Source organism: Hypanus sabinus, chromosome 8 (genome assembly GCF_030144855.1).
Source record: "Hypanus sabinus isolate sHypSab1 chromosome 8, sHypSab1.hap1, whole genome shotgun sequence".
In the NCBI taxonomy this organism is placed as follows: Eukaryota; Metazoa; Chordata; class Chondrichthyes; order Myliobatiformes; family Dasyatidae; genus Hypanus; species Hypanus sabinus.
In genome coordinates, this window is record NC_082713.1 from 166,799,602 (window position 1) to 166,827,157 (window position 27,556).

The 27,556-nt window shown below is 41.1% G+C and overlaps 1 protein-coding gene across 1 annotated transcript in view; it reads right to left on the reverse strand.

The window, feature by feature from the left end:
- Positions 1-7,518: 7,518 nt before the first annotated feature.
- The window catches only part of LOC132397851 (cathepsin E-like), a gene marked incomplete at its 5' end in the record, with an annotated part of 36,999 nt that continues 16,961 nt past the window's right edge, over positions 7,519-27,556 (reverse strand). Inside the window, 7 exons of the mRNA XM_059976601.1 lie at positions 7,519-7,719; positions 7,818-7,916; positions 9,786-9,927; positions 13,780-13,902; positions 18,689-18,888; positions 25,390-25,508; positions 26,416-26,533. Coding sequence (XP_059832584.1) covers positions 7,555-7,719; positions 7,818-7,916; positions 9,786-9,927; positions 13,780-13,902; positions 18,689-18,888; positions 25,390-25,508; positions 26,416-26,533 — 966 coding nt within the window. The remainder of the gene's footprint in view (positions 7,720-7,817; positions 7,917-9,785; positions 9,928-13,779; positions 13,903-18,688; positions 18,889-25,389; positions 25,509-26,415; positions 26,534-27,556) is intronic.

Below are 27,556 nucleotides of genomic sequence, written 5' to 3' on the forward strand. Positions count from 1 at the left end.
AATTGATTCCAACAACTCCCAACCACTGATGTCAGGCTAACAGATCTATAGTTTTGTTTCTGCTGTGTCCCACCCTTCTTAAATAGCAGAAGTGAGATTGGAGATTGGAAGAGGAACATAAGTGAGATTGGAAAAGGAATTTTCTGAGAATAAGAGAAATTGTTTTGGTCTTAGTTTAAGATTTTGATTTGTTTTATCATCATTCCCATTGATGCTGCTTATTCGTAATGTAATTTCTAGTTTGAATAATGAAATTTGATGAGATTTGGTATGTCAACAAAGACATTCACAAATTTCTACAGATGTACCTTGGAGAGCATTCTGACTGGCTGCATCACCATCTGGTATGGGGGTGGGGTGGGCACTGCACAGGATCAAAATAAGCTGCAGAGAGTTGTGACCTCCGTCAGCTCCATCATGAACACTAGCCTCCCAGCATCCAGGACATCTTCAAGGAGTAATGCCTCAAAAAGTCAGCATCCAGCATTAAGGACCACCCACCCACCCACATCACCCAGGTCAGGCCTTGTCATCACTATTACCATCAGGAAGTAGGTACAGAAGCCTAAAGCCACACACTCAGTAATTCAGGAACAGCTTCTACCCCTCTGCCATCAAATTTCTGAATGGACATTGAACCCATGAACACTGCCTCACTACTTCTTTTTGCACTACTTAGTTAATTTAATAATTATATACATAAATTGCAATACATAACGATAAAATTATGAAATAAAGTTAAAAGCAAGTATACATTTTTTTACTTTAATTCACAGTCTTTATTATTATGTATTGCTTTGTACTGCTGTAGTAAAGACAACAAATTTCATAACATATGCCAGTGATATTAAACCTGATTCTGATTCATAGGGTTATAATTCCAACAAGAACTGGTCACCTCTCACAAAATCACAAGAACATAGAGCAACAGTGATGCATATCGTTGTGCACACTGTGAAAAGATTCTGTAAGTTTAAGTACCTGAAGAAATACTTTGAATTATTAAGGCTAACTTATGCGCTGGAAAATCTGACAAGCAATAAATGATGACTGCCTTGTTTTACTGATGCTCTGCTATAAGTACTAGCCAAGAGAATTCAATCACAGTTCTTCAAATCATATCATGGTTTCTCTTGCATCTGTGTGGTTGGGCAAAAGAATTCTGGTTGCAGAGACAATTTAATGGTTGCCTGATAAACAACAGCAGTGACCAGTGGCAGAAGAAATCACACAGAGCCTGAACGAATGAGTCTCTGCAGCATGGCCACCAGTTCATCACAAGGACCCTCTGTTACCTATTTTCCAAATTCACTGACCACCTCAACCAGTCACCCAACCCATTTAATTTTGTCCTTGACTAAAATAAACCCCATAGCTGCCTTTCTTAACCTGAAAAAAAATCTTCTCATGGCAAGAAGCACAAATTTGATATTAGTGTCTTATATGATGCTAATGGTATTTGTCAAGCAGTATATTTACAGTTTAGCTCATGCTTTCCCAATAGAATTGGGAGCCTTTTGAAAATAAGTGGTCACCTATCTTGCTGAGTATGATAGGAATTAATCCTGATTCTATCATGTCAACAATGGAAATATTCCCTGCTTTTTCCATCATAAATGGTTATTTAAACCGTTTGGAATTAATCCTGATTCTATCACGTCAACAATAGAAATGACCCCCCCCCACACACACACACACCCTGTCCTATCCACATTTTCCATCATGAATGTTTATTTAAATGGGTTTTATTGCCTTCGTTGTCCCATTACTTCTACCTTAGGAACATGGCTCTGACACGGTGGTGTTACGTCCGTAGCCCCCTCCTTTGTGAGAATCGCCAGATCACTGTTGGGTTGAGTCAAATGGGGGACCCAAGACATGAGGGGGAAACGTGCAGGATGTCACATTTCTCCCCCCCCCCCACCCCCATAGCAATGTAACGCTATGGGACATGTCCATTGTCTCTTGGAGACAGATTTGTGGATTGAGATGCTCTGCTACGTGAATGCCCTCAGGCAAAGTGGGCTGGTTGAGGGAGAGATTGCATCACCCCCAACCTGATTGACATCTATGACCCTGCGAGTCAGAATAAAAGAGGGGCTGTAGGAACAACCCCTCAGACGCACCAGAAGAAACGCTAGCGATCCCGTAATCACGGGAAGCCATTTGAAGGAAGCCACGTGCATTCAGTTCCCTTGCCTGGGGGCTGGTGGCTGGTACCATGGAAAATGACTTGGAACTAACAACGGGGAACCAACTCCCCCGACTCAATGGATTGGCCTCATAAAAGACCCGGGCAAGTTTAAAACCGTCTCTCTTAAACCCAAAGAGCTGCAGCTTGAAAGGACAGTGACTTTCATCTTTCCATCGGACAATACAATATCCCCTAGACAAACGATAGAGCTATTGCTTATTGATGATTATTATTATACCCACGTTTTTAGATTGAGTATTGATGACGTATATTATCTGAATGTCTGTATTAATCTTATTTTTGTGCCCCTTTATAAATAAAGACTTTTAAAAATAGTACCATCAGACTTCAACGGACCTCTCGATCTTTGCTGGTAAGTGACCCAGTTACGAGGTTCGTAACAAAAATTGGGGGCTCGTCCGGGATTTGAAGCTAAATTGGGGAGCCAGTGAATCGGGCTTGTAAGTCCAAACTTGGATCTGGTACGCAGGTAGCCAGACGGGAAGCCAGAAAAGATGGACGTAGATGAATTTATAGAAAACCCGACTCTGGAGGCGCTAGAGGCCACCAAATCAGACTTGGTAAATTTGGTGAAGGGGTTAAACCTCGCAGAGGTGAGGTCGTCAATGAAAAAGCAGGAGGTGCGAAGGGCCATAACTCAGTATTACATCGAGAAGAATGTGTTTGCAGCTGAGTTATTGGAAAATATCCCTGAAAAAGTACCAGCTAGTGGGATGGCTCAGTTAGAGTTGGAGAAATTAAGGTTGGAACATGAAATTAAGTTTAAGCAGCTGGAGGCAGCCCAGAAAGAGAGAGAGAGCGAAAGAGCCAAGAAAGAGAGAGAGAGAGAGAGAAAGGGCCGACAAACAAAGGGAGCATGCGCTCCAGCTAAAGGAGTTAGAGGTGAAACGGGATCAGGAGCTCCAGCTAAGGGCGTTAGAGGTGAAAAGGGAGCAGTAAAGAGCTGAGAAGCAAAGAGAGCATGAACTTCAGTTAAAAAAGCTGGAAGCAGCTGAGAAGGAGAAGGAAAGGGCCGAGAAGGAGAGGGAGGCAGAGAGACAGAGGAAACATGACTTGGAGATGGAGAAGTTAAAGCAAGAGCAACGCGGTCAGGGGTCAGTCCGAGAGGAGCGTTTCAATGTTAGTCGAGAATTGAGGCTAGTACCTCTGTTTGAGGAAATGGACGTCGATAGTTACTTCTTGCTTTTTGAAAAGGTGGCAGTGAATCAGAAGTGGCCCAAAGGTCAGTGGGTGGCGCTGTTACGAAGTGTGTTAAAGGGAAAGGCACAGCGGGCAGATACAACTTTGGCCATGGAGGAGGGAGAGGAGGAGAGTTATGACAAAGTAAAGGCGGCCATTCTCCGGGGTTATGAGCTAGTACCTGAGGCTTATAGACAAAAGTTTAGAAGTTTAAAGAAAGGGTGGAATCAGACGCATACCGAGTTTGCCTATGAGAAGTGTGTGCTCTTGGACCGGTGGTGCACCGCAGAGCGAGTGGGAGAAGATTATGAGCGTCTCACGGAGTTAATTCTGATTGAGGAATTTAAAGGGTGTGTTTCAGAGGATATCCGGACGTATCTGAATGAGAAGCCGGATAAGTCCATCTCAGAATTTGCTAGGTTCGCAGATGAATATGCCCTAACCCACAAGACAAAGTTTTCCTCGAATAAAAGTACTCAGAGAGACCGTGGGAACGATCGAGAAAGTCCGCCGCCTGAGGCAGAGGTCCCGCTGGGAGCTAGTGGTAAGGTCGAGGGGGAAAGGCCAGACGGCCAGAGATTTCCGGGCTTGACCTGTTTTAATTGTGGAAAAGTGGGACATATTGCATCTCGGTGCTTTGCTCCAAGGAAAGAGACAGGAAAAGGGACAGCAGCAGTCCCTATCAGATGTGCCGTGGTAATCAGTAGATCGACAAGAGAGCCCCGGGTAGACAGAGTACAAGAAGGGTTGGAGACTTGTCTGTCACATGGAACTGTGTCTGTGAGGGAGGGAGACACACCAGTTCCCGTACGGATCTGGAAAGACACTGGGGTTGAGCTGTCGTTGATCAGCAGTAAGGTACTAGAGTTTGGTCAAAAGACGAGAATGGTAGCTGTAAAGGGGATAAATAAAGGAACTGAAATGGTGTCCTTACATAAGGTCATTATGGATTGTGAGCTGGTATCTGGACCAGTTGAAATAGGGGTGCGATCAGAATTCCCGAGGAAGGACGCGGACGTCCTTCTCAGTAACGATTTAGCAGGTGGTAAGGTTTGGGCAGCCATGACGATGGCCAGCCGACCGGTGAGTGCGGTGGCCCCGCCCCTAGAGTCCCAGATCTACCCCGCATGCGCGGTCACTCGCAGCCTGTCGAGAAAGGCAGCTGAGAATGAGAGCAGTTTAAATCTGGCCAGTTTTGATTTGGCCGAGACGTTTCTACCGACCTCGTACCACGAGGGTTTAGAGGGTGGTAAAACGAAGAGTAGTTAAGTAAAAGAGGGTAAGGAAGCGGAGGTAGATCTGCCCTTAGCGAGGAGAAAGGTCCTAGAGGCCAGAAATAAAGATGAGGAACCGATAGAGCGGTTAAGAGGTCCAGAGTTGGACAGGGATGATCTGTCTGGTTTGGCAGAACTGTTTGAAGAAGTTGAAAATTCTAAAGGTGTTCCCGATAATGAAATGAGGGCAGTCCTAAAGGAGAAGGATGCCATTACCTCGAAGAAGTCTGCTGGGTTGGCAAATGAGGTTGTTTCAGACCGCAGGGTTGAGTTTACTCCGGAAGGGAGTTGCCCAGAGAGTAGCAGGGAGAATCAGGGGAATTTAGAATTTGGACCAGGTACGGGTATTGAAAGCCTGGAAGAGGCCAATGTCCCATATGAGTGAGTCCAAGATGAGGACGCACGTGGTACTGAACCTAGTAACGGAGTTCAGAAGAAGTCTGAGGTATTTGATTCAGTGGAACGGGACGGCCGTCCTTGTGGGTCAGATAGACTTGGTTCAGTGGGAAAAGGGTTAACCATGGTAACAGTGGGAAGTGAGAGTTCCCAGGTGCTTGTGCTCGAAGGTGTGTTCAAAGTTAATGCAGAGTTTAAGAATGGAGAGATAAGAATTATCATTGAAGGAAACAGGAAATCTGTAGTTCCCAAATCGAATGAAGAAATTTTTAGCCCTGCAGATCGCTTACAGATTAAGCCGGAACATGACAGGCCCCCCCCCCCCCACACTATTGTTATTCCAGCGTGTGGTGTAAAAGGGCAGAATTTGAAATGCTGCTTGAGCAAGGAAGTCAAACTGAAACCATGCAGTCTGAAGGGGCCTGATGAGAGGGTTAGCCACCTGTGTAAAATTACAGAGGTGGGTGGAAATTCAGAAGATGGGCTAAGTTTGGGACACGGTGATGATAAAATAATTCAGGTGGGCAAGGGTTTATCTCACCACCTTACTCAAATTCCCCGGAAAAGAGGCGACGGTTAAGGGGGACGTCATTTTTAAATAGCAAAGCCAGTTGTATGGGATTTTGACAAAGCCTGTGAATAATAAAGACAACTCCCTTGGAAGCCTGCCTGTTCAGTTTGAAAACGACCGAAAGACTAGTATTTACATAAACTTTTGTAGATGCACGTAGGCTGGGAGCACACCTCCTTAGTTTAGTTGCTGAAAAAAAAATAATAAAATAGGTGGTTATTAAATTGAAGTCTGATGCTACAAGACGTTAGTACGGTACAAGATGTTAAGATATTAAAGAAAGTGACACTGAAATTGTTAACTGTTTAGATACTGAATTGAATGTATAACTGTATTACTCTGTAGAAAAAAAACTTTGGTGTTGTGTTAGATTCTAACACCCTGTAAGACTCTGTATGAATTCGGTTTTTTCCAATGGTAAAAAACACCCTGAAGAAAGGAGGAGTTACGTCTGTAGCCCCCTCCTTTGTGAGAATCGCCAGATCACTGTTGGGTTGAGTCAAACAGGGGGCCCAAGACATGAGGGGGAGACATGCAGTTTGTCACATTTCTCCCACCCCAACCCCCATAGCGATGTAACGCTACGGGACATGGCCATTGTCTCTTGGAGACAGATTTGTGGATTGAGATGCTCTGCTACATGAATGCCCTCAGGCAAAGTGGGCTGGTTGAGGGAGAGATTGCATCACCCCCAACCTGATTGACATCTATGACCCTGCGAGTCAGAATAAAAGAGGGGCTGTAGGAACAACCCCTCAGACGCACCAGAAGAAACGCTAGCGATCCCGTAATCACGGGAAGCCATTTGAAGGAAGCCACGTGCATTCAGTTCCCTTGCCTGGGGGCTGGTGGCTGGTACCATGGAAAATGACTTGGAACTAACAACGGGGAACCAACTCCCCCGACTCAATGGATTGGCCTCATAAAAGACCCGGGCAAGTTTAAAACCGTCTCTCTTAAACCCAAAGAGCTGCAGCTTGAAAGGACAGTGACTTTCATCTTTCCATCGGACAATACAATATCCCCTAGACAAACGATAGAGCTATTGCTTATTGATGATTATTATTATACCCGCGTTTTTAGATTGAGTATTGATGACGTATATTATCTGAATGTCTGTAGTAATCTTATTTTGGTGCCCTTTTATAAATAAAGACTTTTAAAAATAGTACCATCAGACTTCAACGGACCTTTCGATCTTTGCTGGTAAGTGACCCAGTTACAGGGTTCGTAACAGTGGTCATTGGCAGGACCAAACCCAGGTACAGAGGAATTGCAGGCTTTGTCACATGAGCACTGGCAACAACTCGACCAAGGTGATGAGGAACAGCGGATTCCTCATGAAGAGACGGGAACAGGAGGCTCTATATAGGAATACCAACAGAGCATTGGTGGCACAACCGAGAGACGCTGTGAGACAAATCTTTCTCCACAAATGCACTAAATGAGAGTTCCCTTTAAATAATCATAAAAGATGGGAAAACTATGTCAGGCACAATTAAATCAACAAGAATAAACAGACAGCACAAGGGCTTAACAGCTCTAGCTCAGACAACAATTAGTAAATATAGGTGCTCAAGAAAGTGAGAAGCCCAACGCTCTACAGCAAGTCACTGAGGACCACAGGGCCCATGACCCCCACACTGAGAGACTCAACCGTTCATCACCTCAATAAAGCAAAGATTTTAACTTCTATCCTCAACATTCGCAAGTTCTTTATTGAAATCAATATTACAGAATGTAATTGCTGAAGGCATCAGAGTTGGAATTGATTACTTTTATTTCAGTGAAATAGAACTGTTAATTTTCCAGTTGTCTGTAACACTGAATATTACTGAAACATTAAGCACCATTTTGTAGATATTTAAATAGGAACAGTTCACTTCTTATGCTTCAGTCTTCTACATTCCCACAGGTCTTCAGTACTGACGAGATTTAGCAAATCCCACTCTATCATGTCCCCGATCAAAAATGGTGTAGAATTTTGCGAGAAAAACATCTCCCAGAATCCATTGTGAGTCATTAGAAGTATATACATTCGTAGCTTGGAATCCATACAGGCACATTAAGTTTCTTCTATCAAGCTGGTGAAAGGAAAGTATAAAATTGTGAATTGAGTTATTCAAAAAATGTTTATTTATTCTTTACAGGAAAATGCGTACAAATTCAGATTAAACAGTACCTTTTTAATATAATCTTCAGCTTGCAATGTGTATTCCACACCTTCAATCGTAAATGTCACATTTGGCAAACTCAGTGTTTTTTTGCATTCTACTAAAAACTGGTAATGAAGAAAGAAGTTATGGATGAAAGAGGGTTCATGTTATTTTCTAAAGTAATTCTACAATTCCCCTATCCGTGTTGGTAAGTGGGTCATATATGTTTAACAATGGATCTGGTAGATGCTAGGAAGTACATTTTTTGCAAAGGAATTATTGATCTTGGGAATATTTTACAGGCACAGGATGTCTACAATTCCCTGCAAACACAACAGTTCAAAGTTAATGTTATTATCGAAGTGCATATACAACCCTGAGATTGATGATATAGTGGGTATACTCAATAAATCTACAGAATAGTAACTATAATGGGATCAATGAAAGATCAACCAGAGTGCAGAAGACAACAGAGTGTGCAAATGCAAATATAAATAAATAGCAATAAATAACAAGAACATGAGATAATGAGATAAAGAGTCCTTAAAGTGAGATCTTTGGTCGTGGGAACATTTCAGTGACAAGGCAAGTGCCTGATGGTTGAGAGGTAGTAACTGTTCTTGAACCTGATGGTGTGAGTCCTGAGGTTTCCAAGAGTAACTGACCCAAACGGGAGATAAATGAGGTCACTGACGATTAAGTCACATATTTATTGTTCGATTGTCTTCTAGGGTCAGAGATGACTTTCCCAATGGAATGGTTGATTGGTGAAGGGGTTGCAAGGGAAAAGAAATGGCACTGTGCTAAAATCAGACAAGATTACTGAATTATAAACAACAGAACATCGGCAGATGCTGGAAATCCAAGCAAAACACACAAAATGCTGGAGGAACTCAGCAGGCCAGGCAGCATCCAGGGAAAGAGTACAGTTGACATTTTGGGCCAAAACCCTTCAGCAGGACTGATTACTGAATTAATTGAGAAAAATAAATAGTTGATGCTTTGGACCAAGACTCTTCGTTGACTGTTTATTCCTCTCTATAGAGATGCTGCCTCACCTGCTGAGTTCCTCCAGCATTTGTGTTTGTTGCTCTGGATTTCCAATAGATGTAAAATCTGTTGGATGTTGCGTGTTCACTGAGTTTGGCAATTGACTGCAGACATTTCATCACCAGTCCAGGTGACATCCTCAGTGCACAGTTGTTGGCGCTCCTCTCCGGGAGTGCCCGTGTTTATATAACCCCCTGTTCACTTGCCTCGGTCCTGATCAGCTACCCCTTTGGTTGATCTTTGAAATCTATTGCCTGGCAAACACAAAGCAGGCATGAGAATTTTTACAACCATGATTTTATTCTGATAACTCTGTAAATGGACACATCAAAATAGGCACCATCTATGAACCCCTAATTGACCAAAGAAGTGTGAACAAATAGAATCCTAAGATCAACTGAAGGTGCAGCCAATCAGGACTCAGGAAAACGAAGGGGGAGGGGCCATATGAACGCAAGCATTCCCAGAGAGAAACACCAACAACTGCTCACTGAGGATGTCACCTCAATTAGTAATGAAACGTTAGCAAACTAATTGCCAAGCTCAGCGAACACCCCAACATCAAACAGAAATATGATATTCAAAGTTTTGTATCACTTTAATTTGCTCAATAAACTCAGAAAACTGGTAAATAATTCTGATTATACTGTGCAAAATCACTATTCACTGTGGATTTTAAGGAGATTCCACAGATCCTTTACTCACAATGCATAAACCATGCTCCCAGAAATAATGAATAATTTTATAACTCATCATCAGAATTCTGCTTATAAATCTCCGGAAGGTTTCAACATCAAATTTATGGATGATTATGTCCGCTGTACTTTAAAATGTGGTCAAAGAATTATTTGCATCAGTAGATAGAATTAAGCAAGAAACTATTGATTGCTGCAGCGTATAAAAGTTTAGGATCAGCTCAGCAACAAACAAGTTAAAATTCATACCTCGCCCATGCCAACCTGTAAGTCAGCAAAATTATGAACCATTTCTTTTATTTCCAAGTAGGGACCAGCTATCAAAGAGGTTCCAGTGTCAACTATTGCGGAACAGCCATTGCGACACACGACAGTGTTGTGAAATTTTATACTGGATTAGAAACATAATGTAAATCATTCCCAAGTCAGAAGCATAACAACGGATCTATCTTTCAACATGTCTTAACATTCAGATATAGATCCCGATTTTGAATTGCAAATTGATATTTGTGTTAATCACTGAAGTATATCTTAACTCATAAAAAATCACTGGGATAATATTTAGTCAGATGTTTTAACCCAAAGAAATTTCAGATTCTCATGTCATGCCTTGTTGTCATTGCTACCATCAGAAAGGAGGTACAGAAGCCTGAAGACACATGCTCAACAATTCATGAACAGCTTCTTCTCCTTTGCTATTGGATTTCTGAATGGGCGTTGAACCCAGGAACACTGCCTCACAACTTTTTTATGTCTATTTTTGCACTGCTTATTTAAATTAACTATGTTATATATATTGCATTGTATTGCTGACGCAAAGACAACAAATTTCACGACATGCCGGTGATATTAAACCTGATTCTGAATTGGAATGCTCATTGATTCAAATTAATTCACTTTTGGTTTGAGCAAAGACTACACACATTTTGGACAGCCGATTTGCTTGTGTTATTAATTTAAATATTATAATAATCATTTCATAGTGTCCTCCATGGACTCTCTCTACATCACTTGCTGCCTCCTTAAAGCAGCTAACAGAATCAGAGCCGCCTCCCATCCTGGATATCCTCTCTTCCCCCTCCTCCCATCGCTAAGAGATACAAAAACATGAAATCACATCCCATCAGGCTCAAGGACAGCTTCTATCTGTGTGTTCTAAGACTATTTACAGATCTCTTATACGATAAGATGGACTCCTGACCTCACAATTGACTTCATTGTGATCTTGCATCTTGTTATCTGTCTGGACACGCTCTGTAATTGTAATGCTCAGTCCTGAATTCTGTTATTGTTTCCCCTTGTATTACCTCAATACACTGTTGTGATGAAATGATCTGTATGGATGGCAATTATTTTCAATGTATCTCAGAAGATTTGACAATAATAACCCAAGTTACAAATCTACTTCGGGGAAATCTACTGCTGAAAGGAGGGAAGAGAGGCCAATTCTGGGTTGTGAACCAAGAGAAACTACAGTATATCTACAAAGTCCAACAAATTACTCTGCAAACATCCAACTGGGCTCTCTGCTTCCATTGCCAGCACACTAAACCCCCTTCCCACCCATCTTCCCGCTCACCAGCCTAGGCCAGTGACTACCATTGGTTATTGTCCCCTCCACCCCAACTCATCACCTCTGACACCCAAAATCAGCCTGTCTCCATTGATCTCAAAGAGTACTGACTAACACATTTTCCCTCAGCCCATTTCAGACATTAGGTACCTTGGCTCGGACCATGTACTATAATAATGACTGGAAGGTAGATGACTAAAAAGAAAGAAGTCCTGCAGTAATAAATAACTGGGGATTCCATTCCTCTAGACCGGGGGTCGGCAACCCGCGGCTCCGGAGCCACATGTGGCTCTTTTACATCTGTGCTGCGGCTCCCTGTTGCTTTGGGAAATAATTGGTCAGTATTTAATTAAAATGTATTTTATGTTGGTTTGTTAGTTTTTGAAATGTAATTCTAAATTTGAAGATTATGGTGATCTTGTACAATCTAAATAAGACGTTGTGGCGACACCATTTCCTGGCACATCCAAACCGGCTCACAATTAGCCAGTGTTCAGGCTAAGGGAGATAGCCTACGGGGGTTTGTGAGTACGTGTCTTTTGCAGCATTCGCGCCCATGGGGGGCGGGTTGAGGGAGGCTTAAAAGCAAGGCTGTTTAGTTCGAATACAGCTATCTTTGACTGCAGTTTACTGACTGCGTGTAGCACACCGCTACAACGTGTTTTTATCGCTGGCTGTCCAGAGGAGAGGTGCTGAAACGCTTTGTCGCATGTCTGGAAGAAGTGAAAACTTTCCTGGGCAGCAAAGGGCTCACCTTTCCTGAGCTGGAACAGCCAGAGTGGCTGGAAAAGCTACACTTCATGGTAGACATGACAGCGCACCTGAACACGCTGAACACAGCTCTTCAGGGGTAAGGACGTACAGCCTTGCACATGTTGGAGGATGTTTTGGCATTCAAGCACAAGTTGACAGTGCTTGCCAGAGATTTACAGAAAGGCACATTGTCTCACTTCCCCAATTTGAGAGAGTTCAAACAAGGTCACGACATGATAAATTTGGAGTATTTACATTCTGCAATCATCGCAATGCAAACATCGTTTGGGAAACACTTCTGTGAGTTCAGAGAGGAAAAAAACACATTATCCTTCCTGGTCACTCCCCTAAGCATCGATCCATCCCTACCGAATACGACTGCATTGTCGGGTGTGAGTCAACCTGACCAAGTATGATAAATATTTTAATTGCCTATTATTTTACGTATATTCATATGTTTTCATTGTTCAGTGAAATAGTCCTTTTATTTTTCAGGTTGACAGCTGGCTGACGTTATTTTTGGTTTGCTGCTGGCGGCAAATTTAAGTTTAGCGTTTTTCATAAATACAAGAAGGGCTCAAATAGACGTTGAGTATTTTACTTAAAAGTAACCTTCAACCCAACGTCTTATTTTCGGAGTTCAAAATGTTTTTGTTGCATGCAGAAATGTAATTTCGTTTTCTCTGCAGGAGCTCATCAATTTCATAAATGCAACACATTATAGTTTGTTTATACATAGCATAAAGGCAAAACAAAACGTTGTATGCAGTGTTATTTCATTTTAAATGTCAAACGGGTTTCGTGGCTCCCAGTGTTTTCTTTTCTGTGGGAAATGGGTCCAAGTGGCTCTTTCGGTGGTAAAGGTTGCTGACCCCTGCTCTAGACTTTCCAAACTGAATAACCATTCCTTATTCCCTCTGCAGTGAATGAAGCACCAAGCTAAACTCCAGCCTCCTTGTAGACCTAAAGAACAAGGGCCCGCACATGAAGCATCGAGGCAAATTTAAGTAGTGATGCAAAACAACCGGAATGATCATTATCACTTTACATTCTGGACAAATTCTGCAGAGCATTAAAAATTGTGGCTCTTTTAATTACTTTGTATCATCCATTTTTTAACCACTTACAGGCATTTGCAATCGTAAAGTTTTACTTAAGTAAATCATGTACAGTGCATGCAGATTCAACTTATTATTGTGGTAGATTTATTTGAACTGTGCATTTAAATAAAAATTTCAGTCTATGACAGGATTGCCAACCTGGGATCGGTGGACCCCTCAGTTAATGGTAGGGGTCAATGGCATTAAAAAGGGTAGAAACCCCTGATGCTTTACTTTCCCATTATTTCATTTCATCAGAATTTCAGATGTTCTCTTTATAAAAATAACTATTGTAGAGTGGTGAATCTGTGGAATTCTTTGCCACAGGCAGCTGTGAAGGCCATGCCTTTATGTATGTTTAAGGCAGAAGTTGATAGATTCTTGATTAGTCAGGGCCTGAGGGATATGGGGAGAAGGTAGGAGATTGGGGCTGAGAAGAAGATTGGATCAGCCATGATGTAATGGCAGAAAAGACTCAATAGACCAAATGGCCTAATTCTGCTTCTCTATCTTATGGTCCTATAACATATATACCATATATAATATATAGGCTAAATTTGGTATTATAGTTAATAACATCAAAAATTACACACGGTAATTTTTCTATACGTGTTTTTAGAGTTTACTGATTTTTCTTGAGTTGTACTTACAAATTATCTTAAATCTAGTTAACCTGATTTACTTAAATATTTTAATATGTTAATAACGATGTCTCTGTTTGATTCTGAATGGTATCAATGTGCATCCACAAAGCTAAAATAGTCTGCTCACAGCTATAGTTTATCAAAGATAACTTTCCAGGTTCACACTCACTTACTTCTGTAATGATATTTTCCAGTACTTCTTCTCTGTAACTCTGACCCAGTTAATGTCCCCTGTGTACCGGGAATGGTCAATTCCTCCCAGTGTCAGTTCACCACCTCTATGTCTGTCCATTTCTCTGGGAAAATAAATCTCATTGGCATTTAATACAATAAGGAAGACATTCTTGTTATTTACATGTATTACATATTTTCTACAGAAGCGTGTGTCCTTTACTTCCAATGTAATTGCAGTCCCTCTTAAATTTCAAAGTTCAAAGTAAGTTTGTTATCAACATACCAGTATATATGGTATATATACAGTATATATGTCACTGTATACTGCATGGAGATTCATGTTCTTTCAGGTATTCATCGTAAAACAAAGAACTATAGTAGGACCAATTAAAAAACTACACACAAACAAAGGCTGACAAACATGCAAAAGAAGACAAACTTTGCAAATTGGGGTTAGGGTCTGAAAGGTAGATTTGAACAGTACAGAACTTAGAAGGAGTGGAATTGTAGTTGTTTAGCATCATGTACGGTAAGAGACGATATACAGGAAAGTCAGCAGGCAGTGAAGACATCATGGGCAGAAATATGAGAAAGAAATTAAGTTAAAATTAAGGTCAAGGTCGTAATTAGCCCAATGGGACCAGTGGTGAAGTACAGAGATGTGTGTTCAAGACAGGTTCTTCTTTAAAATATCCAAAAGACAGGTTGAGTTAACTTAAGTAAATAGTTCTGCGATCTATCTCTAAATAAAATAAATAAATAATCTAATAGACTCATGGAGTTCTACATCATAGAAGCAGGCCTTTGGCTCACTACATTAGTGCAACAATCATGCCTTTTCACACTGATCCCACTTGCCTAAATGTATTTCATACATTACTAATTCTAGTACATGTCTAAATGTGGTTATTCTTTCTGCCTCTGTCACTTCCAGGGGCAACTCATCCCAGAAAAAAATTAATCTTTGTGTAAAAGAATTACTCATCGGATTCCCCTTTAAACCCTCTCTCACCTTAAACCAGTGCCCCCTCATTTTATGGGGAACATGTTCTAGCTACCTACACTAACTTCGGATCTCTTCATTGTTGATAACCTGACCAAGTCACGTTGAATTTACATTTCACTGAAATCACAGTGAGTTTTCCACATTATATTTTTATTTTTCCTCCAAGAGGACTACATCCTTGTCGCAGGGTTTGGAGGCTTCTGTGCCTCAATGACCCAGAGAGCTTTGTTGGCTGGAGTCAGAGGTTCATGACTCTTTTGGTAGAGTCACCCATGCCAAACACGTCAAAGGGTAGAGGACAGACTAAGAGTGGTCCTCTGGTCCTCCAGGTTTGGGCTAACAACCATCACTGGTAGAATAAAATTGTTACAGAAACAGCAGTGAAGATTCCTTCTATATATGGCCAAAGACAGACAGAGATGGAGGACCTTCATGGGTACCCTAAACACCAGTGACATAATGGGCAATTAATTAATTATTATTATTATTTGCAATTGCCCTGCTGTTTGGTCAAGAGTGGAAAGAAAATCTGTGATGTCATTGCTCCTGCATCTGATGCTGCACCTAGGTTAGATACACAGACATGGGTCAGTCCTGGAAATGCCCCATCCAATGGAGTGATACTACCAATTTAATTGGATTACACAATTCACTCCAGTGGAAATTTATTTCTTAGAGTCTACTAAACATAACATGTTCTCCGTGAATTTATTTTACTTCATTTTAATACTTTTATTGATTTGAAGTTTATTTAATTTAATTTAATTATAATTAGCTTTTTAAAATGTTATATTGTTAAGAATTAGTTGCAGAAACTCTAATGGCTTTTACGATTTGAAAGAAATCAGAATCAGGTTTGTACATTGTGAATACGTCATGTGTGTTGCTTGAATTTCCAGCATCTGCAGATTTCCTCGTGTTTGCATTGTGAAATTTGCTGTTATTGCGGCAGCAGTACATTGCAATACATAACAATACAAACTGTGAATTACAGCAAATCTATATAAATTAGTTAAATTAAATAAGTAGTTAGGAAGTGTTCATGGGTTCAAGTCCATTCAGAAATCTGATAGCAGATAGGAAGCAGCTGCTCCTGAATTTCACCACCCGGTTCGAGAACAGTTACTACCTCTCAACCATCAGGCTCTTGAACAAAAGGGGATAATTACACTCTGTTGCCCATACATTGAGATACTCCCACAATCAATGATCTCACTTTAAGGACTCTTTATCTCATTATCTCATGTTCTCGTTATCTATTGCTATTTATTTACATTTACATTTGCACAATTAATTGTCTTCTGCACTCTGGTTGATCTTTCATTGATCCTGTCATAGTTACTATTCCACAGATTTGCTGAGTATGCCCACAGTAAATTGAATCTCAGGGTTGTATGTGATGACATATATGTACTCTGAAAATAAAATCTACTTTTGAGCTTTGAACTTTTGAAAGTGTTTTCAGTAGTGGGGAGGATAGTGCCCATGATGGAGGTTACTGAATCTACAACCCTTGGGTGAATCATTGAGTGTGTGTCTTCAGGCTCCTGTACCTCCTCCCTGATGGTAGCTATGGGAAGAAGGCACGTCCTGGGTGATAGGGGTCCTAAATGATGGACGCTGCCTTTTTGAGGTATTGTTCCTTGAAAATATCCTGGATGCTAAAATCTGCAAAAATCCTCATGCTTTGTCTTAGTTGGGGCTTGTCAAAGCTTGTCAGGATGCTCCAAGGGGGCTGACGTTAATCACTGATAATAATGCAGTAGCAACTTACAACCCAGGGTGTCCAGAGCTCTGCTTCCAAATTAAAAGTGTCTGGGTGACTAATATGGGACAAAGAAAAGGCAGAAGTATTAAGGAAAGCAAAAAAAAATGCAGATTATGCTGAATATTAAAAAATGATTAATAATGATGGCAGTTGTGAAAAGGGAAAAATCAAAAGGAACATGCAAGGAATATCAAAAATCAACACAAAAATGCTACAATTCTGCAGCTGTAAAACACAGTTAAAGTCTGTCCTGAGCCGTGTAAGCTCATCAGGCCAGTGCTCATGCCGGTTTCCATGGCGTGAAGGGGCTGAGAGTACGAGACCCCCCCCCCACCCCACCCCGGATAGGACGCCAGTCTATCATGGGGTTAACCCCCAGCATTTTGCTGGTACCCATTTTCAGCTGGGTGGACTGGAGAAATGTGTGGTTCAGTGCCTTGCACAAGGACACAACGCGTTGCCTTAGCTGGGGCTCAAACTCACAATTTTCAGATCACTAGTCCAATGCCTTAACCACTTGGCCACGCGCCACGCATGCAGCTGTAAAAGAGAAGGCCTATATCATCAACCTATTATCTCCATGTTTCAGGATGAAATTGCTTTGAACAAGCATAAATTGTCAACATGAAAACTTACAGTTCCACTTCTGTAACTCGGGAGAGTGCCATTGCAATTATTTCCTGCCATAGGCTACACGTGAGAAAACTATCACTGGTTAGCATCAAAGTTTCATAATAGGAGTAGCATAAACATCCAGCAGTTATGAACCAGAAGGAGCATCATTGGCAATCCTAATGTGTTTCCTCATTTTTCTTCAGGCTGTTTGTCAGAATCATAATGCACTGTGTTAAATGAATTGCATGTGGGTAGGTGTCCTCTTCGTGAGCATACCAAGGGGGGCTTGCTTTGATACATGCAGATGCTCCTATTTCTAGCGGGCTGCACCATTTTTTTCCGCTATGGCTTAAAATATCAGCGTGAAATCCATTATTATTTGCTTTGTGAAGAGATACCTTGGGGCAGCATGTTTTTGCAGTGGTTAGCACCATGCTTTATAGTACCAGCGACCCAGGTTCAATTCTTGCCACTGCCCATGAAGATTTTGTACCTTCTCCCTGTGACTGCATGGGTTTCCTCCAGGTGCTCTGCTTTCCTCCCACAGTCTAAATACATTCTGGTTAGTAGGCTAATTGGCCATTGTAGATTGTCCCGTAATTAGGCTAGGATTAAATTGTGGGATTTCTGGATGGTGCAGCTCAGAGGACTGAAAGGACCTGTTCTGTGTTGTGTTTATTTATTTATTTACTTGTTTGTTTTGTTTACTTATGGGGATGCAGTGCAGAATAGGCCCTTCCGACGCTTTTAGCTGTGTCACCCAGCAACTCCTGATTTAACCCCGGCCTAATCGCAGGACAATTTACAATCACCAATTCAACTACCAACCAGTATGTCTTTGGAGGAAACCCAGAAGAACATACAGACTCCTTACAGGCAGTGGTGGGAATTGAACCCAGGTCACTGGTACTGTAAACTGTTGTGCTAACCACTACGCTAAAAAATAATAAGTTGCTTATTTATTTATTACTCAGTTAAGAAATTCAATGTAATAGTTATAAGAATAATTACCATACAATGCTATATGGTAACTTATGTAACTTCTTACTGCATTTAACTCATGTCAATATGAATAGGTTTTGTTCATTATGTGCCGTGTCGTATGACATGCACGATCATGGTCTTTCCAAAATAACCATGATAGTTCTTGACAAAGTTTTCTACAGAAGTGGTTTGCCATTGTCTTCTTCTGGGCAGTGTCTTTATAAGATGGCTGACTCCAGCCATTATCAGTACTCTTCAGAGATTGTCTGCCTGGCATCAGTGGTTGAATTACCTGGACTCTTGATGTGTACAAGCTGTTTATATAATCATCCACCACCTGCTCCCATGGCTTCACTTGACTCTGATCAGGGGGCAAAACAGGTGCTACGCTTTGCCCAAGGGTGACCTGCAGGCTAGCAGAGGGAAGGAGCACCTTACACCTCCTTTGGTAGGGACATATCTCGAACCCACACACGTATAAATCACACAGTTGACTTCTCTGCTTTATAAGGAATGGAGGGGCCATAACACAAACCTGCTGAGTAGGAAAGAAAACACAGGCTCTTCCAGCAGACTCTGGTGCATCATTCTGTCAAATACCGGAAAGGCTCCACCTTCAGATAAAGCAGGATATCCTAAACCTAAAATTCCATCAAACCTTGCCATAGTAAATGTTGAGCCTGGCTCATAAACAGATTCACCAAATTCTTGGCCTCGTACAACTGTGTTTCCGATCTGTTGAAAAAAAATAGTAGTAACTTGTTAGGTAATTAGAAGTTGCAAATAAATAAAAAAAAACTCTACAGGTGCTGGAAGGCAAACCTTCAATCAGTAATCTGAAATATGAACAGTGCACTTTCATCTTCCTAGTGTGATTCTTATATGAAATCTGAGTGTAAGTCTTTGGTATATTATCGGAATTAAGAAAACATTGAGACCCTCATTAAATACAGTTGTCTAGTGTCATAGAGTCATTGAAAAGTGCAGCACATAAAGAGACCCTTTGGCTCATCTAGTCCATGCTGAACCATTTCAACTGCCTAGTCGCATGGACCTGCACCGGGCCCATAGCCCTCCATACCTCTCCCATCCATGTACCTATCCAAACTGCTCTTAAAATTTGAAGTGCAACTCGCATGCACCACTTGCTCTGGCAACTCATTCCAATCTCACCACCCTCTGAGTGAAGAGGTTTCCCCCTCATGTTCCCCTTAAACATTTCACCTTTCACCCTGAACCCATGACCTCTAGTTGAATGTCTCACACAACCTCAGTGAAGAAAGCCTGCCTGCATTTAACCTATCTATACCCCTCATAGTTTTGTATGCCTCTATCAAATCTCCCTCAATCTTCTACGTTCCAAAGTAAGAAGTCCTAACCTATTCAATCTTTCCTTATAACTCGGGTCCTCCAGTCCTGGCAACATCCTTGTAAATTTTCTCTGTACTCTTTCAACCTTATTTACATCTTTTCTATTGGCAGGTATCCAGTTTGATGGTTTGAAGCAACTACATTATAATAACAGTTAGAAAGTATACTTTTGTCATGTAAAGGAAAAATACCATTTTGATGCTAATTCCAATGGGTTTTAATGTAACGTTCATGGATCACATATTGTATTAATTCCGTCACGGCCTTAATGTCACAATCACTGACTATAACAGATCCATGTGACATTAGGCCCTAGTCAGCATGGTTTCCAAATCTGCTGGAATTCTTTGAAGAAATAACAAGCAGGATAGACAAAAGAGAATTGGTGAATGTTATGTATTTGGATTTTCAGAAGGCCTTTATCAAGGTGCACATATGAGGCTGCTTAACAAGTTATCAAGGGAGAGATTCTAGCGTGGATAAAGCAGTGGCTGACTGGCAGAAGGCAAAGAGTGGGAATATAGGAACCTTTTCTGGTTGGCTGTCAGTGAATAGTGGTTTTCCACAGGGGACTGTGCTGGGATCAATTCTTTTTGTGTTTTTTGTCAATGATTTGGATAATAGAATTGATAGATCTTAGCAAAGTTTGGAGATGATATAAAGATAGGTGGAGGGGCAGGTAGTTTTGAGGAAGTAGAGAGGCTACAAAAGGACTTAGACAGATTAGGAGAATGAGCAAAGAAATGGCAGATGGAATGCAGTGTCAAGAAGTGTATGGTCATGCACTTTGGTAGAAGAAATGAAAGAGTTGACTATTTTCTAAATGGAGAGAAAATACAAAAATCTGAGGTGCAAAGGAACTTGGGAGTCCTTGTGCAGGATTCCCCTAAAAGTTCATTTGCAGGATGACTCTGTGGTGAGGAGGGCAAATGCCATGTTAGCATTCATTTCAAGAGGATTAGAATATAAAAGCAAGGCTGTAATGTTGAAACTTTATAAAACATCAGTGAGGCCTCACATGGTAAAGCTTTGGGACCTTTATCTTCGAAAGGATGTGCTGAAACTGGAGAGGGTTCAAAGGAGGTCCACGACTATGATTCCAGGATTGAATGGCTTTTCATATGAAGACTATTTGGTGGCTTTGGGCCTGTGTTCACTAGAGTTCAGAAGGATGAGGGGAGAGCTCATTGAAACCTATCAAGGCCTTGATAGGGTGGATGTGAAGACGATGTTTCCTATGATGGGAGAGCCACAGAATAGGGGGGTGTCCCTTTAAAATGGAGATGAGGAGGAATTTCTTTAGCCAGAGAGTGGTGAATCTATGGAGTCTGTATGTATATTTAACACAGGGTTGATAGGTTCTTGATTGGTCAGGGTATGAAGAGATACAGGGAGAAGGCAGGAGATTGGGGCTGAGAGGGAAATGGATCAGCCATGATGAGATGCTGGAACAGACTTGAAAGGCCAAATGGCCTAATTCTGCTCTTACATCTTATGATCTTATGGTCTTACTCATCTCGGTAGCAAATATCTGCTCTTCACATTTCACCTTATTTTTCTCCGTCACTGTTTTGTGACGGAGAGCGTTCAGTAAACACACTCCTTACACACGCGCAGTAATGCCTGCACAGATATTGCCTTGTCATTCTGCTGGGTTTACACACTCAATGTCTTCCCTGGTATATTCTCATAATGGGTCCTAAACTGAGCTAATGCGCTCAGGTTGGTTTTACGGTGACTTTCCTGCCATACATGGTGAAATATTGCATTTCTTTAGTAATGGGGTGTGGGTGTAAATTTGTAAGTATTGTCTGTGTATGTATTTAAGGTAGATTTTTCTGTTTATTTAGTAAAATAATAGTAACTACATTGTGGGATGCATCACATCCTAATTCATGTGTAGCCTTTGTGGGTGTTTAAAGATGTATGTCTGGGTGTCTAATTAATGGGGGTCTTTGCCCTCAGTGGGAGAGAGAGATCAAGACTGCCAGGAATTCACACTGGACAAAATAGTGCAAAGTTACTGTTGTGTTTTCTGGTAGATATCTGTTTGTAAATATTGGCAGCTTTCTTTTTAGCTATTTTCGCTAATTTTTGTAAGTTTGATTTCTGACGCTTCTAATAAACACCCTTGCACTAAAGTGCTAATCTTCTCTAACCATTTTCCCCCTTGGTCATAACCCATGTATCTAACATGTCTGTTTCAATGCGTAGGTGATAAATCAACGTGAATCTTAAGTCCGGTGCAGTAAAATCAAATTATATCTGTGGTGGGAAGTAAATGAACTTATGACAAGGAAGAACAAAGGGAGCCAGAGTTGGCAAAGGTAATAAATCAAGCAAATCTTTGTGAACCTCATGGAGGTAATAGCTGTTAGTTTAATAGACACCCCATTCACAACTAATCACTCACTCCTCCAACCAATGCACAGTTTATATTATCTAAATTATACACTGCAGCAACTGAGCAGAACTCCTTGACAGCAGCTTTTATTTATGTATTTATTGAGATGCAACATGAAATAGCCCCTCTGGCCTTTTGAGCAGCTCCCCTCAGCAATCCCCCAATTAACCCGAGCCTAATCACAGGACAATTTACAATGACCAATTAGTCTACCAGCCTTTACATCTTTGGACTGTGGGCAGAAAGCAGAGCACTCTGAGGAAACACACGAGGTCACAGAGAGAGCACGCAGACTCCTTACAGGAAATGGACAGGAAATGAACCACGGGCACCCCCACCATAAAGCATTGTGCTAAACACTGTGCCACTGCACCGCCCAATGGCTGCTACCAGCTAAATGGAGAAAGGATAAAGGATAAAGGAATACCATGTTGGAATCAGTTTTTATAAGAATTGTTGCAAGACTAAAATTGTAGTTTTTCACTAAATTGTAACCATTTATATCTTTAACAGACTCACGTATTTTTCACAGTATGTGGTGATTCATCCTAACTTACTGGCAGGAAGTGGTATACATTTTCGGTTTCTAATTGGCTAAGTGTTGGCACCTGATCTACGTGCTATGATTGTGCAACTGTAGATTGGTTTATGCTTGCCTAAGGAATTTCTGTTAGCTTGATTGTAAAGGTGATAGATATTTCAAAGGTGCCATCTTTTCATTGAATCTATTGAATCTCTTTAATCTCTACTTTGCTATGCAGCTCCGCACAGTTGCAAATGCTCTGCATCTCAGTTTAAACTTTAAAAGAAACTATCATGAAGAACCAAAGTTTCTTGCTCATTCCTGAAATCCTAAAAAAAAAAGCCCAGGGTTCGAAAGTAACTGAGATCCAACAACCACAACCTGGAAATTGTCCTCCAAATCACACACCAGCCTGACTTAGAAATATATTGGGTCTGTGCTCACTAGAATTCAGAAGAATTTTGGGGGTGGGGTGGTGAATCTCACTGAAAAATATCGTATATTGATTTGGAGAGGATGTTTTGCATGGTAGGGGAGTCTAAGACCAGAGGACACAGTCTCAGAATAGAGAGAATTTCACTTAGAATGGAAATGAGGAGGAATTTCTACAGCCAGAGAATTGTGAATCTGTGGAATTCATTGTCGCAGATGGCAGCAGAGGCCAGGTCATTGTATTTATTTAAGGAGTTGATAGGTTCTTGATTAGTCAAGGCATAAATGGATACAGAGAGAAGGCAGGACATTGGGGCTGAGCAGGAAATAGATCAGCCATGATGAAATGGTGGAGCAGACTGGATGGGCCAAATGGCCTGATTCTGCTCTTACATGGTCTTATGGTCTTATACTACCAGTCAGATTATACAGTTAATGGGCCAAAACCCTGGAACTCTCCACAATAGTAGATTTGTACTTCACACCTGAGGCACAGCAGCTGTTCAGGAAGGCATCGCTCCACCACCTTCTGAAGTTTATTGGTTTGTTTATCGAGATATAGTTATGGATTAGGCCTTTTCTGGTCCTTTGAGTCGCCTCAGCCAGGAATTCCCCAATTTAACCTGAGCCTAATCATGGGACAATTTACAATGACCAAATAACCTAACACCTGGTACGTCTTTGGACGGTGGGAGGAAACCAGAGCACCCGAAGGAATCCCACGTGGTCACAGAGAGAACTTACAGTCTCCTTACAGGTAGCAGTGGGAATTGAACCCAGGTTGCCAGTACTGTAAAGCATTGTACTAACCACTACAATGCTGTTCATCTGGAGATGGGTAAGTTCTGGCTCAGCTTGCAAAGCCCACATGCCTTGAAATTATAGATATGAATCTCATCTATCCAGAGTGCTGGTTTAATTGTGTCGTATTTTATTACTGTTATTCAGCCTAAGCAGGTCATCCCCGCAGAGGCGAGAACTCCACATTCAATCAATAGTCCCATTGAATTAACAAATGTCTTGTGGTTCCTTTCAAGGGTTCAAAGTCTCACTTAATATTGAGGGGCATGACACATTGACTCTGAATAAAGCAACCACATCATTTATCATAACTGACTGCAAAAAAAAAGGTAAGACATGTTACATTTTATAACTAATTCAAAGAAAGACATTGGGAGTGCGAAAATACGGATGTAGGTCAAGTTTACTCTAAATGAGGTGTGCCCATATCACGTGGTACCATGCTGACATATACAATTAATATATTTTGCTTACACATGGCCGTTAATTAATTATTTAAATGAACAAGAATGCTTAATCAAATTATACATATAGAAGATTACTCAAGTATTATTTGAACATTATATTTAATCTCAAACATGAGAAATTCTGCAGATGCTGGAAATCCACCAACATGTACAAAATGCTGGAGGAACTCAGCAGGTCAGACAGCGTCTATGAAAATGAATAAACAGTTGACATTTACTCTTTGCCATGTTGCCAATTGGCCTGCTGAGTTCTTCCAGCAGTTTGTGTGTGTCTGCTTAAGATATATTTAAATGCTGTCTAAGAATGTTGATACTGTATTTTGCTCCTTGGCCCTGGAGGAACACTGTTTTGTTTGACTGTATTTATGGGTATTATAGAATGGTTGAACGACAATTAAACTTGAACTCAAACTTAAGTGACCTGATGTATCCAACTTAGATTTATTTTAAATAAAAAACAATTGAGGACAAAGATGTTATGAGCCCTGCCAACTTTGCACCAGTGTTTGTTAATTGTTGTCTTACCTAAAGTCATTAAGTCTTTGTGCTTTCTATTTAATCTTGTTGAGTTTATTGTGACCAGCATGGGTTTTCAGCCTACTATGATTATTTAAAGCGGACTCCTGAATAGTGCTTATCACAAGGTCCTTGTGTATTTCGAGCATGATTCGTTTCACGCTATCGTTCTGTCAAGCCATCAATATTCAGTTGGAGTTCCAATGAATAAAAACTCTCGTTTCTGTCTTAGCATAGGTGGACAGCTTCTTCACAGAGCCCTCAGCGCATTGGGCACCACTGGTACAAGGAGGTAGAGAGCCATCAGCAACATCACAGATACAACAGAGAAAGTCTCAAGATGGCTCTGGGTGAAGAGAGCATGTCCATGGGGATCTGCAGCGCATGCTATTTTAACACAAGTCATGGCTTGATCAACCATGATTGGGTCACCTGGGCAAGGGTGTCTGATGTTGAATGACCCAAAGCACCTGATCACCCCAGGCTTCGTCTCTGAGGATATGCTCAGAGCATCGTGAGATGCATTCTTCAAATCTGTCAATCCTCCGTAACTGGGTTCAATCATGTGTCAGTGCACACCGTGACAGAAAAGATAGGACTAAGGAAAGATACTCATCCAGTTCATCCGGCAGTTTAAATCAGGTATGGTGCATATTTCTCTTATCTCTAGTATTATTTACTGAGATTCTGTACAAGTTAATAATAGTTTTAATTCAACTTACTTTTACTTTATCTTTGCCCATCACTCCAACAAACTGCCCAGTGCCATATCGTATAGCAAAAGAGTTTCCCCTGGGAGAATATGTTGATGAGTAGAATGATTGAAAGCGTCGATGTGGTTCTACAAAGAAAAGAGAGATGTTATATTGGGTACTTTGTATTTGCTAATGATGCCGTTGGTCTGATGTTGTTGTTGAGTTGGACCATTGAGACTGATAGAACCTGGTTCAGTAGTTGTAATTAAGAAAATGATCAGCATTGATCTAATCTATTGACACCACAGATTCACTGAGCTGATTAGCTTACCATTGTTCCCAGAGGAATAAAAGATGTACTCTTGTTTTTAAAAAAAATTGTCATTACTCCATAAAATTGGCAAACACTGCTCTGACGACTTTCTGACTAACTGGGATTTGTTTCTCTAATAACTGAGGAAACTGTAGTGTTGAGATCAGTTGTTTCTATATGTTAGAAACCACTGTTTTTCTTAATAATGCTCTTTATAAGATTTGTGATTTTCACACTTGCTGGCAGAAAGCAGTATGGCAACTAAACTAATAAGTTTATCACCTTTCTCATTTCTCATTGGCTCAGCATCAGCACATTACCCACGTGATGAAATTGTTTTAATTATGCAGCCTGTTAACTAAATCCTTCTTATCTAAGGAATTTTCCTTACCTTATCTATAAAAACAATAGATATTTCAGAAGCACCATTTTTATTCTCTTGTCTTATTCCCCTTAGCATCGTTTCCTATGCTCTTTGTTTAGTTTGCTTAGTAGTATGTTTGTTTGTACTCTAAAATAAACTGAAATCTTAGAATGAAGATTCTCACCATTTTTGGCTTCTGGAAGAATCCTAAGGATCAGAAGTTAAACAGAGATCCAACATGTAGCAGCATATTACAGACAATTTGTTTGAACTATGCCTACTGCTTAACCCAATAACATGCTTCAATGCTACGTTTCCATTCTTCATTAAATTGTGTTGTTTTATTGGATAGAATATGAACTTTGACTTTACTCACTGCAGGCTTCGCTGATGCAGTAGGCAGAAGGCACCCAGAGATTTGATGAGCCAGTGTCAAACACTACCATAAAGCTCTGTGGAGGGGTTCCAATACTAATCTCTCCGTAATATTGGGCCTAAATATTAAAGATCACAATAATGTTAAACATCGGCAACACTTACACTGTTGGCAGTAAACTGCGTGTTTCAGAGACTTGAAGCTCTCTTGCTGGTCGCTGCTGAGCAGCTTTCTGGAGTTGGGGTTGAGTTGTTCTCCGATCTTGGCAATTTACTTGCAAACGGCTTGTCACCGAGAGAGGAGACATTATCAGTACGCTGCTAATTGCGATGTGTCCTCCAAATGCTTGGCTTTTATATACTTATCAATCAGTTGATTGCCAAGGTCGGAGAACAAGTCAACCCAACCATCAACCACCCGACTACACGTCTTCCGAATTCTTTCCAGATTCCTGGACTATATATCCCATGTCATCGACCGTCCTCTGCTACTTATAGACCCTAACCACAGGTATCGTTATTTTTCATTCACATATCATTCTCAATTACTTTGTGGTTTGATGTTTTATATTCTATGTGTTTCGCTCGTTTTTTGCCATTTGTGGGATGTGTGAGGGGAGGTGGGTTGATGACTTTCTTTGAAAGGTCTCTACGCTTCTCTTTGTTTCCATGGCTGCAGGAGAAGAAGAATCTCAGGATTGTATACTACATACATACTTTGATGTATGAAGGCAGAGCGGAGTGATGATAGTACTAAACGGCGACTCCTTCGGAAACAGCTCTATTTCCATCTTTAATATCTCAATTTTTCCCTTTCAGGGTTCTTTTGAAGACCCTGACCTGGAATTACAAGCTGACTACGATTCTTTGCAGAAATGGGACCCACTCTTGGGATTTCACAACTGACCATTGTCCAGCAGGCCCAGGGCTTGGCCTAAGAGTTCGGCTCGGCTTTGTAGGATCTCAGGGCTCTGGAGACGGGTGGATCGAGGGTCGGTGTCATGGCAGGAAACCCGGGTGTCATCGGGGGAGTTGGAATATCTACAGCTGTTTGCATAGAGACTCAAGATCTTTGAGCACAGATCTCAAAAAAAGCGACGTAACAGACTTCTAACATCATAAACCAGCGAGTTGTTTGTGAT